This window comes from Rhea americana, unplaced genomic scaffold, assembly GCF_003343005.1.
Source record: "Rhea americana isolate MKP2758 unplaced genomic scaffold, rheAme1 scaffold_221, whole genome shotgun sequence".
Taxonomy (NCBI): Eukaryota; Metazoa; Chordata; class Aves; order Rheiformes; family Rheidae; genus Rhea; species Rhea americana.
The window spans coordinates 972,018-990,511 of record NW_028186333.1 but is presented as its reverse complement, the minus strand read 5'-3'; the positions used below and the strand labels follow the sequence as shown (position 1 = coordinate 990,511).

Below are 18,494 nucleotides of genomic sequence, written 5' to 3'. Positions count from 1 at the left end.
CACTACTGTTTCCTAACATCAGATGTAAAGATTATTGATTGAAAAAGGAATCTTGTTTCTCTTGTAGTTCTCCACTGTTCTTGAATTTTCATTTGTTGCTTGCCTTTTCATCCCCAGCACYGCTCTTTCTTCACTGATTTTGCACTTCTGCCCCAAATTACCTCTCCAAGTCTATGTAGTAAACCACTGAACCACCAGTGAGCTAACTCTGTGGAATTTACTGCTGTTGAGAGGAAGAGCAGAATCAGGACTGCCCAGGGCTGTGGAGATTGAGCGCGATACTGTAATTCAATTCTGAGCTGTGTAAAGCTGAATCATACCAGTAGCAGACTGTTTTACGGAAAATGTTATGTACTAGGTACAAGGGACAGTCCATAGTTRTCTGTCCACATATATTTCTTTTCCACAGAAAGGACTTTAAAAAATACTTAGATACTATGTTTCATACAACATTAGGCTAATTGAGACATTGCCTTCCAGAGAACAGCTTAGCTAAAGAATATGCACCTCTTTCCAATAGAAATACCTCTGGTGAAGAAAACTTGAGCAGCTCATATGGTAACTTCTGGCTTATGAGAAGACAGCAAAAGTCTCATTAGTGGGGTCAGAAATTTTTTAGACATCTTGAGAGGCTTAAAATTTTCAGACTTAATCTCTAAATAATGAGGGAAAGCATGTATGTGACATTAGTGGAAGTGCTTACAGTGCAGGGAACCTGTGTGAGGCTTTCCTATTGTAAATATTTTTTCCTGATTTGCTTGCTGTCTAGTGTTCTATTAAACTGTAAATATGCTTACAATTGCTACAAATCTAATGAGGCAGTAGGCTCCTGATGGAAAACCTTTCAGATTGTTTAAATGCATTAGCTTGCAACCTAAACACATGTATATTTTGTATGAGACTTTATTTTAGAATCTCTATGAACAGCAGGCACGCATTTCTTTTAATTTTTATTAAGTTTTATTCATAAAGTGGTAAATGTGACTTCTACTATGTAATGAAACTTACAGTGAGCATATTAGATTATTAATCTAATAATTATGACTATTTTATTACTGTAATTAGTAATTGTTTTGCATAGAGTAGATTCTGCCATTCTGTTTTTATTAAGCATAGAATGTTTGTAGCTATTTTTGTTTCATGGTATAAAATAGAAATATGGATTGGAGTTGCAGAGAAGGAGTAACAATTGCTCAAAATATGCTTAAATACTTTAAGAATAGGATAAAGAAGTTTTCTGTTTTGTGGTCTCTAACACACTGAATTTGTGCTACTGCTTCTTAAAAGCTAAGAGCTAGTGTTGTTTCTTTAGTATTATTCATAGAACTTGCAYATGTATCTTCTCTAAAAAGTCATTTTATTACTCTAAGAGATTGTTCACGGCTATAAAACATTTTTATTTTATAGGTCTTTTATCTTTTGGAGTAAAAGAATCTGCATGGGTGAATAAAATTTTCACTGCTATTAACATCTTGGTTCTCCTCTTCGTTATGATTTCTGGTTTTGTGAAAGGAGATGCTGACAACTGGAAAATAAGCGAAGAATATCTCATAAACCTTACTGCAGTAACAGAGTAAATAATTTTTTTACACACTTTTCTTGCTCATATTCCAAGCAGCTCTGTGTTATACTTTCTTCTGTGTTATTGCTGATTGTTCTGTTGCTGGGAATGATAAAGTTTTTATACCTGTAAAAATTATTTTTGTTTTCTTGTTTGTATTTTCCTTAAAAAATACTGACTTATTTATTTTTATAAAATTGTCCATAACCATTTGTGAAATTACTGGCTTCTCATCCTTAAGAAGTCATGCATTAACTGCAGTATGTGAGTATGACAAGTTTTTCAGGTACTGTTAGCATTTTAATATGTTTTGATATGACCAGCAAAGTGAGTAGGATGGTAGACGTATGATTCGGATATTTTTCCATTTACTCTTATTTTTGTTTTTCTTATAAGCTTTGCAATAGAAATTTCTTTGAAATAGAAATTTTTTAAAGTTTTATAAAACAGAACTCTGTCCTGATGAGAGTACATTGTATTTTAACATTTTTTCAGATACACATTTATTGTACCAACAATTAAAAATAATTTATTTTTTCTGCTKTATTTTTTTCTTTTAGGAATCATTCATTCTATGAGAATGTGACAAGTATATATGGGAGTGGTGGTTTTATGCCATATGGCTTTACAGGAACATTGGCTGGTGCTGCAACCTGTTTTTATGCTTTTGTAGGATTTGACTGCATTGCAACAACTGGTAAAAAACATTTATATATGTGTGTGTGTGGGTGCGCGCGTGCACGTGCACATGTGTGTATATAATATGCATTTGGGAAGGAGGTGGGGAAACAACATCACTGTATGCTGTTCTTCCTTTGCTGTGTCCTTAAACTTCTTCAGTCCATGTAGAATAAGTCTGAGGTCATTCCTGAGTGTGGTGGTCATAGTGGGGGAAGGAGGAGATTTTTGCCATTTTATTCCTGTTCTAAACAAAATAATTGTTGCTTTCCAAGTCTTAGTAATACTTAGTAGAGGCTCTTTTTCTGCCCAAATCATGTTAATCACCTGTTCACTTTTGCCCTGCTCTGAGATATGTCTTCTGAAGGGTGGTTTATACATGGATGGTAAGAAATGACTATTTAGAAAGCTAAACACATTGGAAAACTATCAACTTATAAACTGTAAGCAAATAGTTAGAAATGATGGGCTTTGGCTACTCTAAATATAGAATGTATTTTATGACCTTTATTTTACCTCTACTTTTAATGTTATTTCTGGGAATGAAATATTAAGTTATATTCTATGTCACTGAGCTTATTTTGTATAGATTTAAAAAAATGATATTACAAGTATGATTCCCAAGGCTTAGATTAACAAATATACTGATTTGTGTTTGTTAATATCTTTTAAAGCTGAAGATGGAAATGTATCAGTAGAAATTTTGGATTTTTTTTTTCAGGAGAGGAGGTCAAGAATCCTCAGAAAGCCATACCCATAGGAATTGTGGTGTCCTTGCTTGTCTGCTTCATGGCCTATTTTGGGGTTTCAGCTGCACTGACTCTTATGATGCCATACTATTTACTAGATGAGAAAAGTCCTCTGCCAGTAGCATTTGAATATGTTGGATGGGGTCCTGCAAAATACGTTGTAGCAGTGGGATCCCTCTGTGCTTTGTCCACAAGGTAAAGACATTGAAATACTAATTTTATACTGATGGATAACTTAAGATATTTAAATGTGTGTTCACATGTTAATTTGGATGGGTCACACAGAGGATTAGCAATAAGAATTAGAAGTATGTTTAGCAATTAGAAGCGTGTTTAGACTGAAGTAGGACTTAAATCGATATAAACACATTAATATATGTTCCTTTTTTAAACTGTAATCTTACTGGACTCTACCTCTTTCACTTATTACCAARAACTTCCCTATTAAAATATGTATTTTAAGACATACAATCTACAATTTATCTCTATTAACTGATAAAATTAACTTCACCCATTTTCTTCTTTCTTGCTTTTTGCTGACAATGACACAGTAGCTTTATGGGCTCTGTGTATTTGCAGACAATGCCGAAGAAAGATTAGCCAGAGCCACCTCCTCCTTTATTGCCTGTCTCTATTTTTCCTCTAGTAGTCAGCCTATCTTTTGACATCATCTCTTCCCCTGATTTGTGTGTGGGTATTTGAGATGCAGATTATATCTATGAAAAATATGATCATTTATTCCCCCTTTGTAAGCTGGATGTAACCTTAACGTAACATGTTCTTTTGATTAAAAAGATTGGGAAGGGCATGAGTGTGTTGCATGTTGCTATATATTATAATTCAGGTGTAATGTGCTATAAAAACTTTCATAGTATACAGTATTGCTTGATACTTGAATTTAAGGTAGAAAAATATTGATGCCAATCTCCTACCTGAGGTTATGTAGGTAGCAAGTCATTTAAGTGAGCTTTAGTGATAAAAATACTGACTATCTGTCCTACAAAGGAAAAAGAGATACCTGTTTGAGCAGTAAAACCAATACCCAGAGATAATCCTGCAAGCATTAGTCTGTGGAAGATGAGCACACTGCTTGCGGAGAGCGACTTAAAAGAAAGGAATATTCTTGACGGAGGAGGTGATTAAAAAAAGGAAATAGTTCCAGAAGGACATTAAAAGATTTGTAGGGCTGACTGTAAATGTCACATTTACACAGTTCCTTCTGGGATTATAGTTAATTTTTATCTCATGTCATGGTCCCCTCAGCTTGGAAGGTTTTACTGAATTTTTCCTCTATAGTGATAAATAATAAAAGTGATATTTAAGCAGAAACTAGATCAAAGAAATGAATATTGGAAAATAAAATAAACTGAGATGGTAAAATACACTGTTTCAGAAATCTGAAATTTTGGTCTCTCTTTCCAGTGTATTTTAAATTACTGTATTTCCTCATACAGAGAGTTTAATCTTTTAGTCTGTTGACAGTTTTCAGTCTAGAACAAAACAAAGGAAATTTTATTTCAGATACCTCAGTTTAGAGGTATAATTAACAAAAAATTTGGAATCATCGCTTTTGATCCATATAGTTACCTCTTACTAGGTAATGTCTTGAACTTGTTTCCTCAGGGTAAAAATATTCATTAATCTTTTCCATTGTCTGACTGCACTTAAAAAGGGGTAGGAGAGTTACATTTTACAAAGCCACAACAGCAAAATTTTGGCAAAAGATTTTAACTTATCCTTATTTGAAGAATAAATTGTAACTATGCTTCAGGAAACATGCTTTTTTGGAAAGAATATTTATGCATCAAAATCAGTTCATGTGCAATGAAATTTATTTCATATGTGTCTAACCTTAATGCTTGTGTCTTATGAGCATTACTAGAGGTACTCAGCATCTGTGGTATGTAAAAGCTGTGCCTTCTGTACAAGATATAGCCCCACAGCAAGAGGGGCAACCATTAAACTGGTTAAAAACTAGTGTGCTTGCTGCAGCGGTTATACCGGCTATACATTTTGGCTTTTTGTCCTTTCAATATTTTTGGTTTTCTTGATTGCAATTATTTTGCTTTGAGGGAAAGAATCCACCTAATTAAAATATACATTAAGAAAAGAGCTTTGAATCATCAACAGTTTAAGAGCTTTCTGTGTTCTGCTAATAACAAATCTAAAATAACTAGCTTTACTTCTTTCAATGAAAGAAACAATGTAGCTTGGCTAGAGGTGCTTTAATTGAAAAATGTAATGTGGCGACGTACAACTGTGTGGTGCTTATTCTGAGTTATTGTTAATCAGCATTCTGAAATGGAAATGTAGAATTTATGAGATGCCGCTAATGCCTATTGATTTGCTCCTGCTGACTGACAGACTTTCTTATGGAATACTAAAGCTCAATTGCAGAGTTAGTGTGACTTGGAACATGTTCCCGGTCCACTAATGCCTAAGAACTACAGTGATGCCAAGAGTTATTTTGCTAATCTGAAATCTCTCAAATTAAGCAATTCCATTACCTAAATCAAGAACAAAAAAAGCAAACAACTTCACAAGGAAAAAGAACATGCTATTTGTGTCTGATCTGTAGTATCTTGGGCTCTGGGGCTTTCTGGTTTTGTCTTGCAATCATAAATTTTGTTTCTGTACATGCCATTAATTCACATTGTTTATCTTTTCCATGATACAACCCTGCATGAACTGTGTTTGCCATGTTGCATGTATTTGCTTTTTACTCAGTCTTCTTGGATCCATTTTCCCAATGCCACGTGTAATCTATGCTATGGCGAAGGATGGCTTGCTTTTCAAATGTCTAGCTCAAATCAGTTCCAAAACGAAGACCCCACTAGTTGCTACTCTATCGTCTGGTGCAGTAGCAGGTGAGATTAAGAGCTGATCCTTGTAAAGAAAGGTGCACTGCTAAACACGTTGCATATATGGAAATAGAACACYGTTGTGCAATTTTGATTTGCTTTTGGCTGAAATGATCAAATAYGATTGTTGCCAGGTAAAATTGGCTTCTAGTGAAACTTTTCTCTACCACAGATTTCGTATTTTTTGATTAATCTCAAGAGCTTTGAAAGCCCAGGTTCAAAATAAACAGCAAACAAAAAATAACAACAGCAATCAGACAAACAAAAAAACCAACAGCAGCRACACAGAACCTAAAACCAAAACTAAACCTAAACCAATTAACTTTTCCAAGCTTTCTTTTTGTGTAGTTGGGTATACCAGTAAAGCATTGTGCTTTTAATAACCTGTATTTGAACTATACATTTTTCTGTTCTAGTCTTCTCGGCTCTATGTTCCCTTTGCCCCGAATTCTGTTTGCCATGGCACGCGATGGTTTACTCTTTAGTTTTCTTGCCAAAGTGAGTCAGAGGCAGACACCAGTTTCTGCCACCTTGACAGCAGGGGTCATCTCTGGTAAGCTTTAAAAGCCCATGTTTCCTAAATCTGGGATTTAAACCCTCTGTGCACGTGCATGGTACTTTTTATTTTTGGAAAGGGCTCCTTGTTAACTTCCCTTGCATGTAAGATGGGAATAAAATTATTGAGTAATCAAAAGGTGTATGAACTCCAAATCATACCAATCATGGTAGTGGTGATCTCCTTAATGTCAAAGAATTCAAACTGATTTTAATTTTTTTGATTTTTAATACTGGCCTCTCTTCTATTGCAAATAATCATTTTACTTAATCTGGGTCCCTTGGGATAATGCCCTCCTCACAGAGTTTCCTTGTCCAATATATGCCTATATACGTACCACATCTATAAAGGGGGAAAATAACAGGAAACTTTTTATTATAAGACATGAGAAGAAAATTTTACACTTGCAGCAGAACCAACTTGTGTGTAAAGTACATATAGATTTTTTTTTTTCATTTTCCTCCAAAGAAAAAAGATTCTGTTTTGGTACAAGCTTACCAAGTCATGGTTATGGGGTGCGTATGTATGTGTTGGTCAGGCAGGGAGGGTATGTTTGTTTGCACAAACACATATATGCATGCACATATATTTTAGCAAAACAGTATTTTAGGAGCTCCTGAACAACTCCTGTGTTTCACAAAGAAAATGTTTTAACATGTAACTATTTCACTTTTGTCACTATTTCTTGCAGAGGTGTAAGATAGTTGTGCCCAAACTTCACTGTGTTAATTCAGTGGGATGCCTGTTTACATAGGAAAACTGGAAGTTYCAGAAGTATTTAACTCAAAGGCAAATAAATAAGTCTTAAATTAGAACTAATAGAAATATGAAAAGCATGTCTTTTAGCAACCCTGGYTAAAGGTGATATCAGATGAGAGGTTCAGAACCGAGCCTAAAACATTATTACTTATAGTCACCCTCAGATGCCAGTCCCAAAAGTGGAACTCCTCATGCTGTGTACTTGATACTAATGTGGGAAGGTGCAGTCATGTTTCAGACAGTTCCTGCTTGAAACATTATCGTTAGTTCTTTTTTTTCTTTTTTTGGTCAAGTACAAGTCGATAGCATAGAATTGTTTTTATTGTTTTGTCTTTTAGTTTCAATTTATATTATTGACTTCTGTAATAGGTTTGGAAATGCAGTTATATAGGATGAAATCAACATCTTTCTCTGAAATCACAGTACTGACAAGGAGAAAGAAAACTGTGTTACTCAGCTAGTAAACTGCTCCATACAGTTACAGTACCTGCGCAACAGCAGTCAGCTGAACTTTTAGACAGTTTGGGGAATTCAGTATGTGAACAATTTACCTGAAGACAGCTTAGCTGTTGCTGGAGAARGCATATTTTTTCATCTATTTTTAAAAAGATGCGTGTTTGGTAACATGTGGTGTTAAGAACTTTTGCCAGAAGAGTTACAGAGGTATGCGTCAGCTTATAATATGTAATCTGACTTTCTTAGCATGGATAGTTTCATAGCTTTAAAGAGTGTTAAGGAGATTAGATGTTTGGCCTTTTAATTAAAGTTATCAGGTCAAAACTAGAGCTGAGGTAATTATTGTCACATGTTATTATTGTGACTTGCCTTTTTGCATATTGTAAGCATGATTGTGAAACTTTGTACATAGGGAAATGCTTTATTGTTAATCCAAGGTTTCATCACCATAAATTTATTTACCATTTTTTCTTGCAACTGGAGTACACTTGTCTTTCTCTCAGTCAAAAACTTAATTGTGTATGAGGCATTTTTTGATTTAATTTTAATATATAATATGTTCTGGGCTAGAAAGTAGCCTTCCAAAGATAGGAGGATTAAAAAATTAAATACAGATACTTGCCTGACTATGCAGCATGACTGTATAGCTCATCAGTGCATATCTATATGTCTATATGAATGAAATGCCCCACTACAGGAAATTAAGTTTGCAAGTGTTGGCTATGACTTAAAATGTGTTTTTATGGATTACCACAATTTCATTGATATTGCTGTCATGTAAAGTTACCTCACTGAAAGACTGTAAATTTTTACTCTCTCATATATCAGCCTCATACAAACTTTGCATTTTGCTCTTTTCTTTTCTTTTTTTTTAGCTTTAATGGCATTTCTTTTTGACCTAAAGGCTTTAGTGGACATGATGTCTATTGGTACACTTCTTGCTTACTCACTTGTGGCAGCCTGTGTCCTCATACTTAGGTGAGTCAAAAACATTGTTTTTATTCTGCTATGTTTTATTTTGTGTTGTTCTGCATACAAACAGAACTGTGTATTTTTTTGCTATACAGCTAAATGTTTAAAAATTAGCTGTACGCATATAAGATTACTAAGCAGTGACTCTTCAAGAAAACATTGAGTACTTATATTGTAATACCAATATAGCAATTAGTCAAATCCAAACTTCATGTGAAGTCTAGACACCTTTTATTTTCCAAAAGAATTGACCCAAACATTAGCTCTAAAGGTACTCGTTTTGTGCTTGATTCCAAAATACAGTTAACAATATTTTGCATTTGAATATGATCTGCACTGTGCATCAGACCTATTATATTGTGGGAGCTCTACGTGAAAGACACGTATGTTCCAAATAGCTCACAAGATGAACCAATTAAAAGAGTGGAATATTGAAAACAATTGTTTTGTGTTATCCTAGTCAGTGAGGCCAGACAAACGTTTCAAGACGCGGTAGTCTCGGAAGAGAGTAAAAACATGCGCTCTCAATGAGGTTATAAATAACTGTCAGTAAAACTGTGGGTATCATCTGTTGTGTTTGTAATGTGATGGAATAATATTGATATATTGATAGCCATAGGCTACTTTGTTATGTATTTTGTATTTCTTATTAGGGTAGTTAAGTAACAAAGATTCTGACTTTTTAAGTTACTGTAGGAGGCTAAATTGATAACTTTGAAATGTATAATTAATTACAAGCTTAAATTCTGTTCAAATCCAAAGGTTGCATTAATTTACATTTCAAAGAAGACTATACTTTATCCCATGGTGATTTATTTAAAATATACTTTGTAAAAATATGTTTAAATCCTAACAAAGCAGATGTAAAATTTCAGCCTGAGCCAGTTAATAGGCCTCTTATGCTATTCGAAACAAATCAGAATGAAYGTGCTTCTGCTGAAAAGAGTGGTTTGGCTTCCCTACACTCACCTGCCTTTGACCACCAGATTGGTCATTTATCTCATCCACTGGAGCACAGAATTAGCTTAATAAACTGCCCCCAAAGCCCCATACAAACCTACTAAAAAAGTGAGTTGCCATAGTTTGTTTGTATATGATAGTGACTAAGAATATGCTGCTGCAGTACACTTATAAATTGGAAAATTTAAAACTTCTACTAATTTAGTGTTTAAATACATTCCTAGAGGCATATTCCTTCAAATTTCAATTTAAACTTATTTTTTATGTTTATTCTCCTGTTTTATCCATAGGTACCAACCCAGTTTAACCTATGAACAACCAAAATATTCTACAGAAAAAGCAGCTTTAGCTTCATCAGAAAGGGAATCTATAATAAGTGAATCACAGATAACTATGATACAAGAGAATCACTTCAGTCTTCAGACCCTGATTAATCCATCCAGCCTACCTACAGAGCAGACTGCAACTACTGTTAGCTTTCTAGTGGGTCTATTAGGTAAGTACTCAGCTGTCCAAACTTGTATAAGCTAATGTAAATAATGTAATTTTATTAAAGAAAAATTAAAAAACCCAGCGACATCGCACCTTCTAACAGTCATCATTAACATGTTTTTCTGGAGAATGTGTTTATAATTCTCGACAGATGTAATCTATAAGCTAGTATATTTCCCTTCAAATAAACATTTTCATTATAACATTTCATACTGCTGAATATCTGCTATCATTCTTTTTAAAAGTCACTTCCTTTTCAATGCAGAGCTTAAGTGACCTCTTTCCTATTTCCATCATTTTGTTTTTCACACAGCTTTCTTGGTTTGTGGCTTAAGTGTTCTCACCACATATGGGACTCATTTCATTGCTAACTTGGAGCCCTGGAGTATTGGCCTTCTTGCTGCATTGGTGGTGCTCTTCATAGTTACCATTCTSCTCATCCAAAGGCAGCCTCAGAACCAGCAGAGAGTGGCCTTTATGGTGAATAACCTAAATCTCTAATGAGAATCTGACTATATTTTAGCAAGTGAGAGAGAAAGACTATCATTTTCAGGCAGTTTCTCATTAGTGCGCTGTTACTGTTGTAGGTTTTTGGGGGAGTGTAAGAGTAGGAGATGCTGACAGTTGAAGTGGAGGCATGTGTAGTCCAGTCTAGATCTGCTCAGGATGAGAGAAAGGATTTCACTCTGATCATGTGGCATGCACAGGAGCGTGGTTGTGCAAAATGGGTATTACAATGATGTTGGTGTGAACAGCTGCTAATACAACTACTGGATCTGACAACACAGATCTAGGTATTCCATTAGACCCAYCCCCAAAATACATTTTCCTGAGACATACCACCAACGTAATTTTAGTCCTCAGTTTAGATGCTTATAAACTGGGCAAAGATTTATTTTTCATTTTAATTTACAACCAACTTGTCTATGTTGTATATGATGATTTGGACCACACACAGTTCATACCTCCCACAGTGCCAACCTTTCATTTATGTTCTAAGATGAGTTATCTATCTTATGGACATGCAGAAAATGGGAAAGAATGAAGTATATTGATGAAGGTCAAGAAATCTGATGGGGGGACAATTTGGAAAGAAGAGATATATATAGTATGTTCTCTCTCTCTCTCTCTCTCTATATATATATATATATGTATGTATGTATAAAATATGTATATTACCTTTGATAAAGCTAATATTTTTCAGCTATATATGCAGGAATTCAATACTACATGTTCAACACAAGCTGGAAAGCTTTTCTTCACTGCCYAGAGAATATATTTTAAATATATTTTAAAAGTTTAAGATATGTAGAAATCAGTAGTTAAACCCAAGGAAAGAGAAAATTTCACTGTTTACTTATTTCAATAAGAAAATTTCCCACATCTTTTTTAGTGAGTAGGTGTGCCACCTCTAGTTTAAGTTGTATAACTCAAGTGTGACATTAATAGTTGAAACTTGTAAGAAATAATATTTAATACTACAAACATATTATTATATATTTCCCCTTAGGTTCCACTGTTGCCATTTTTGCCATCATTCAGTATTCTGGTGAATATTTATTTGATGGTACAATTAAGTGGAGAAACTTGGATCAGATTTAGCTTCTGGATGGCACTTGGTAGGTATTCAATTCATTTCAGTCATCTTTTATGTTAAGATTGACGGTTGTTCTCTCAGATCCTTCAATTCTCTTTAAATATCTGGAATAACTCTTTGTTTTAATAAAAGCCAGCTGATATTTCTTGTCAAAACAACAGCATGCCTCCAAAGATGTATAAATCCAGAGTCCTAATCATAAATACAGCTGTGAGGAACTGGGAATAATCAAAGTTATAGACATCAATTCCAATAGGCCACAATTGTTTCTAGTAAGTATAGCTGAAATTAAGCAGAGAGCTGTTTATAGATTTCCTTCCCACTACATCAGTTCTTCTCTTTTAAAACAGGGAAAACTACATTAATTTCATCTAGTTGTAAATTAGCGATAGTAGTTTCCATGACCTATTAGAGTAATGAAGTAGACAAAAATGATGCACGCTTCCAAAGGAACAAGGAAGACCTGAAGCATGACTTTCAGGTTACCAGATGCAGATAGCTAAAGCAGGGACTTGTTTTGGAAAAGGGGCTCAGCCAGGGAGTAACAAATAATTACTTTTTAATGCATTATTTACCCGAAAACCCTATTAACTTTTTTTTTTCTTTTGGAAGGCTTCTTCATTTATTTTGCTTACGGCATCAGGCATAGTCTTGAAGGCCATCCTAGAGATGGAGATGAAGATTCTTTTTCAGAGAATAGTGGGATGCAAGAAAAGAACCCTGTGGAAGAAGAGGATGAACATGAAAATGCAAATGAAAATGATCAATTTCTTGCACATGAGAGGACAAGTGAATGTTAATCTATGCAAACATACAAGTCTTTTAAACAGTAAACTGACAATATATTTGCTGACTGAACTTTCAAAAGCTTCACCAACCAMCATTGTGCCTCTTGAAAGTGTTTACCAGAAAGCATGGCTGATAATTTGGACAAGCTGCTGATCTGTTTTCGTCATTTCAGAACTGGTAGCATGCAGAGTAATATTTAAACTAAAAAACAAACAAGAAAAGTACCCTTTGGCATGCAAGAATTCGGATGCTTTGTTTGAACCATCATACAAAATCCTTGGCAATCACAAAATATGAAGAACTGTAGAACTACMTGCTAGAAGTTCTCAATATTCTACAGTGCCCTGTGAACACAAGTGCCTTTCATATGTTTTCCTTTTCTCTCTTAAGTGTTTTAGTCACAGTCTGATGGTGTCTGAAATAACAAAGCAACTAGCTCACTCAGATTAAAATACCTAGTGTTTTCTATATAACTAATTCTAGTGGGAGATAAATTGCAAATAGGTCTGGAAAGTATTTTGCAAAACAAATGATAAATGAACAGATTTGATTCTATGCAAAAAGCAGGTATTTTAAATATTTGTACATAGAAATGATAAAGAAATGGTTGCTTACCCTTACTAATCAGTGTTCATAGAGAACTCAAATAGGGAAGCTACTTTAAAGATTTTTTGGCTCTTAAACAATAATCAAGATTGCTACTTCTATCTTATGTTTCTTTCCTTTCAGTGTTTCTATGTATATAAAATAATACTCCCAAGAAGAGTTATATTGTTTTCTCCAGAAGCACCTGGGAAATAATCTGTTAGTCACAACATTGATAGTAACATGCTTACAAGATTTATCAATGTTCTGCTACTGATTTCGGAAGGGCCCAGATTTCATCCCTGACTACATAATTTGGTACTTACATACAGCTGTCATCAAGTTTTCCTCCTCACTGCTAATCTTCTCCCCCATGTTTTCTTTTCCTTTATCATGTGCTGAGGTTTCTACTTCTGAGACAGGTCATTACAGATTACTTCTCCTCAGAAAAATTAATGCATAAAACCACAGCCTTTTATTCAGGTAGAAGGGGAGGTTAAACAGAGGCTTAGGCTTTGGAAAGAATCTTCTTTAAAACAGTATTTCAGTGCTTTAGACACATGTATTTTAACACTTTTTCTCAACAAATAGTAGGCATAATACCTTGAAGGATTCAAAAATATAGTTATTTTGCAAGAATGTATTTATAAAAATAACTTCCCTAAAGTAAAAAAGAACTATCTTGAACTTTGTCATGGAGAGCTGCAGTCTAAAGCGTAATACTACTGGCATTAATCATTGGCATTAATCTTTGTTGTTAGTTATAAGAACTTTATATTCTGAGAGATCTATGTTGGTCAATAGTAAAAAGAACCTTATTCTTTATAATATCTGGAAATTCCCCCCCCCCAAAAAAAAAAAAAAAAAAAAGGTTAAGTTATTCCTGTCTCTCTTGCTTTCTGTCTTTTTGACAGCAGTAGATTCAGGCATTTTTTTCATCTATAAGTGAGTTCTGTTGTTTTAAGAGAGTAATATACATACATTTTGAAGGGTGGGAAAATAAGTGCTTTTTGATAGAGACCCTAGCAATGCGCTTATGGGGTCACAGAGTGGAGTAAATTTGTTGTTTTCAGCTTGAATTGGGATGAGAACATTTTGCGCTGCTGGGAAGATGGAGAGGGAGATTTATGCTGTTGCACTAGTGGCCTCTACTGGCTACTCAAAAGTAGCAATCTGAAAAGAATTGCACTATTGCTTCTCTTRTTGGGCACGATCTCAGTTTTATGGTAATTCAGAGAGACTCTCCAGAAAACATTTGCACAGAGACCAAAGCAGGGCGTTAGCGGTTCCCTTGCTTCTCTAAGGAAGCRTATGATAAGCATACAATGAGAAAAATACCCCTTTCTTAACTGAGGTTTCAGAATAAGCCCTTTAACTATTGTTTTCCTAAGGACTGTTGTTCCTAAAAACTGGCAGCTCTTAGATGGGACCCAGAGAAAGAGGAGAAACTAYAGGTAGGTGGCAGTGGGATACTATTTTTTGACATATCATAATGCATCCAGAATTTATCTTAGGTGGTAGCCTGATCTTTCTGCAATTCATTGTTGTTTTWCATGATGTCATTAAAGAAATACTCAAGTGTCCTATACAGACAGATGATATTCTAAGGAAATATTTGGTTACTAGGAATTAATAGGATTTCAGGGCCATTTTTAGAACTATTGATGAGTTTCAATACCTCCAGTTATTGAACGAAAGAGCTGTCAATGTCAGCTGGATCTGCTGGATTTTAATTGTACTTCTCAGAGGCCCGTTTTTATGAAAAAAGAGCCATACGTTCTTKTTTGAAATGTTAAAATTAAAGACCTTCAAAGCTATTCAAATGAATTCAGTACAGTAATACTCAGAGACATCAAAGCAAAGGTTTTATTTAAAAGTAAAGGAAAAAAATKAGTAGATGAATCTACACTGTTGTTTTTAATCCCACAAATATTTGCAATAGAGAAGTTGATGCTTTTCCTGCTCAGCTACTGCTCTGTCAAGACCACAGCTTCTTCCATGGTTGTACTTTTAGAGGATGTTCTTACCTACTTAGCTTACACAGCAAGCTTAAATCCTCAGCTGCAAAAATGCCATGCTGTTGGAGCAAAATCGTAGCGTCCAGTCAAAGCTTTTGCACAATGTCTATACAAGCACCCAGTGAAGTGTGTCTCGCTTTAAATTGCTTCCATCTCCCTGTGTGTGGGAAGCAGAGACTTYTTTCTCTGGATGCAGAGCAGGCAAGCCAGGCTCCCAGGATGCTAACTCTGCTGCTGTTCAGTGGTGTGGGAGGAAGCCTCCATTCCCTCCCAGCACCAAACTTGATCATACAGAATGTATGTGCCTGCACCAGTCTATATGTTGCCACCTGTCTGTCATTAGCCCATAGTTATTTTTATGTATTGATTAAAATAATTTCTATACTGCACTGGAATTTTCCTTTGAAGGGATACTGTCAACATAATATTATCTTCTGACTAAAGAAAGTGCTGCCTTAGTGCTAGATAAGACTTTTAGGGATGGAGAAAATCAAWTTTTCCAGCTTATTTACCTAATGGATTTGTCAGCACTTTGTGTATAGACAGTTTCCTACTTTATTTATTAATAAATATTTCTCCTCTCTTTTTATGGAAGTGAATTACATGAAAATGAAAGAATGTGACTGTACAAATGTTGCTAAGGGAGATTGGGAGCAGCTGCAGCAAGGAAATATCCATTTAACTAACGAGATGTAACATGAAATTAAAGGAAAGTCATTGGGTATTCTCAGTTGCTTCAACTGTGCAAAACTTATTTATATATACGTGTATAGTTAATGTCTTTATTAGTCAGTGGCTAAGCAAGATCAGTATATGCCAGAAGGAAGATATTTGTTGTATATGCAATCTTGAAATTCCAGTCACTTTAATGGGACTTCACAGGAACAAGCTATGCAAAAAATAGCTGTGCTAGCTCTTACACAGGAGGCATATGAGATAAATCCTGATTTTGTACTCATGTTGCTGCACAAGTATGTCTRTATTTGCCAAGAATGCAGCTGAAAACATGAAAACACAAGTCCAATGAAATTAGATTATTGTTGTTTTTTTAACACAGTTGTTAATATTGTAAATTATTTTGTGCAAACAATTACATGTATTAATATAAAATATCTATTACTGCAGATAGGTTATTGTATTTTTTTCTTTCATTCTGAAAGAAATCCTCCAAGTGTTATATTCACTATGTGCCTTTAGATATAGCAATTATTTTTATCTAATTGGATTTAGTAAAGTAAGCCAAAGCATATTTAAGRGAGAACAAATCTCTGTTATCCCTCAGTGAGACAGTAGTGTTATAAACCATTTGTGTATAATCTTTCCAAAGTGTTCCTCTTTTGGTATTTTAAATTCTACTACTAATTCTGCAATAGGAAATTTCATATGGTATCTTAGATTTTGTTGTCTGTTAGTTTGTATATAACTATTTTGTTAAGAACTTTGCTTTTCCCTGTATAACAAATGCAAAGTAGATTTCTTWAATCTGACATGTTATGCATTAAGGYTTTTTATTTTACCTGCTCTTAGGAAGTKTTTAGTAATAAACATCCATATAGTGATATAGGATTACTTAGGTAGTTATTTATGAATTTAACCATGGAATAGTTTAGCTATGCCATGCAGTAACTTCAAATGATGCAAAAGATTTGGAGGCAAAATACAGTAAAGCTTTAAAAAATATTCTTATTTTCTTAGAAGATGAATGTACAAATCTAGCCACTTTTTCCCTTAAGTTTATGCAATGATACACCTTTTTAAAAGAAATAAAATGCAGATTATTTTCATAGAGCTTTTAAGAAGTGCCAAATCACATGGACTGTATGCATCCTGAGATACTGAAAGCTAAACAAAATGGGTGAAACCTGTGGGACTGTGCAATCATTTTAATCAGATGTGAGACCTTGGAAATTGAGATACATTTTATACAGTAGGAATTCAGTCAATATGATGGCTTGCATGTGTTACTTGGTTACACAAAAAAAGAAAACAAAAAAGCCCTCTTCAACACTCTTAGGCCCTAATTCTTCCCAGACTTGCCAGGACATTTGTACAAATTACTGTATGCTCAYTGAAAGCACTGGGACTTTTCAGTGTGGCAAATATATAATATTTTACAGAAAGAGCAAGGGGATGTTCACATAATGAAGGATCTTTATATTTGTCTTTAATTTCCTCTATCTTTAATATTTCTTTGTGATAYGTATTTTGAGAATCTCTACATTTTAAACAGACCTTTCCAAAGCTAAATATGACTTTACCATCTCCTAATCTGTTTTTCATTTGATTTTAGGAATCAAAACTTTTTAACATTAGCCAAATGTAAGTATTTCTGTGCATAGGGATGCATTAGAAAGAACTCTGTATATATGTGAATGCTYATTTTTAATTGTCGGTTGGACAAATTCTGTTGTCTGTGTAGTTTTCATCAAGYGTTGCCCCGGGCAAACTCCAGCTTCACCAACAGAAGTTTAGTTGGGAGTCACAWTACAGGAGAGGAGGATGTAAATCCATAATGTTTAGGAGGGCTTTTTTCCTTTGTGTTAACAGACAGTACAGCATGAAATATATGTTCATTTTTAACACTATTAGTGTTTATATCCATTTTAAGCTTTCTATATGTACACTGTATAATCTGTACCCGCACAGATTATTTCTGCATTCAATGCTGCTGTGCATTGAAATCGCAGATAGGAGGATTATGAAGCTACTTAAACTAAGAATCTATGTTTCTTCAGAGTGCTCTAGCCTGAATGACGTCTTGATTTTTTTTATGAATGTAAAAAGACATGTTTAGCATATGTGTAAGAATATGGTGCTCCCCCCCMCACACACACTCTAACAGTGGAGTTACAACCCGCGACGCCGGTCGTTACCTCAGCTCCCAGCGCGGGCGGGGACTGTACCCACGGCGCGTCACTCGCCGCAGGGCGAGCTTCGCGGGACGGCAGCTGTGCGTCTGTTCTGTGCTCTTAAAATAAAGCCGCGTGTCACTTGTACGTTCTTTACACAACAGCTCTAACTTTAACCGCCACCGCAGGATTCGTAAATGCTAGAATAACACAGCGACTTACTGCGGTTAGCGTGCCAGGTGTCTAACGCTTTACAAACCAGAGCTCATCGCCAGTCACGTAAGAGCATGTAGGCGTTTCCAGGGGGGAAATAAACGGCTCCGCTCTACATTAAAGTCTTTTATCTTCCCAGTGCTCCGGAGGGTGGGGCAGTCGTCCTCCCCGTCCCTCCTTCCCCTCAGCGAGGAGCCGCCGCCGCCCCCCGCCAGCCCGCGGGGCCCAACGGCCCGGCCCGGCCTCCCGGGGCGCCGCCGCGCCCCGGGCTCCTCCCCACGCCGCCGGGGCTGGGGGCCGCCGCCGCCATGCGGTTCTGGGTGCTCCTCAGCCTGCTGCTGCTGCACGAAACGCTGCCGCACGGTGAGCCGCGACCCCCGCGCCAACGGCCTCGCACCC

General features: G+C 35.5%; 2 protein-coding genes and 1 long non-coding RNA gene across 3 annotated transcripts in view; 2 read left to right on the top strand and 1 right to left on the bottom strand.

The window, feature by feature from the left end:
• The window catches only part of SLC7A2 (solute carrier family 7 member 2), a 57,314-nt gene extending 43,481 nt beyond the window's left edge, over positions 1 to 13,833 (top strand). The window contains exons 4-12 of the mRNA XM_085305511.1: positions 1,408 to 1,573; positions 2,122 to 2,258; positions 2,961 to 3,183; positions 5,716 to 5,855; positions 8,496 to 8,598; positions 9,843 to 10,048; positions 10,358 to 10,524; positions 11,555 to 11,663; positions 12,254 to 13,833. Of these exons, the coding sequence (XP_085161637.1) occupies positions 1,408 to 1,573; positions 2,122 to 2,258; positions 2,961 to 3,183; positions 5,716 to 5,855; positions 8,496 to 8,598; positions 9,843 to 10,048; positions 10,358 to 10,524; positions 11,555 to 11,663; positions 12,254 to 12,441 (1,439 nt within the window). The 3' untranslated portion in view covers positions 12,442 to 13,833. The remainder of the gene's footprint in view (positions 1 to 1,407; positions 1,574 to 2,121; positions 2,259 to 2,960; positions 3,184 to 5,715; positions 5,856 to 8,495; positions 8,599 to 9,842; positions 10,049 to 10,357; positions 10,525 to 11,554; positions 11,664 to 12,253) is intronic.
• On the bottom strand, positions 12,184 to 18,322 carry LOC146595550 (uncharacterized). The gene is made up of 3 exons (XR_014895924.1): positions 18,105 to 18,322; positions 17,907 to 18,001; positions 12,184 to 12,361 (listed from the first exon to the last, which is right to left on the bottom strand). It is a non-coding gene; the product is annotated as an uncharacterized LOC146595550 (long non-coding RNA).
• Positions 18,323 to 18,348: 26 nt separating this feature from the next.
• Positions 18,349 to 18,494, top strand: part of PDGFRL (platelet derived growth factor receptor like) — a 22,664-nt gene continuing 22,518 nt past the window's right edge. Inside the window, exon 1 of the mRNA XM_085305509.1 lies at positions 18,349 to 18,458. Coding sequence (XP_085161635.1) covers positions 18,404 to 18,458 — 55 coding nt within the window. The 5' untranslated portion in view covers positions 18,349 to 18,403. The remainder of the gene's footprint in view (positions 18,459 to 18,494) is intronic.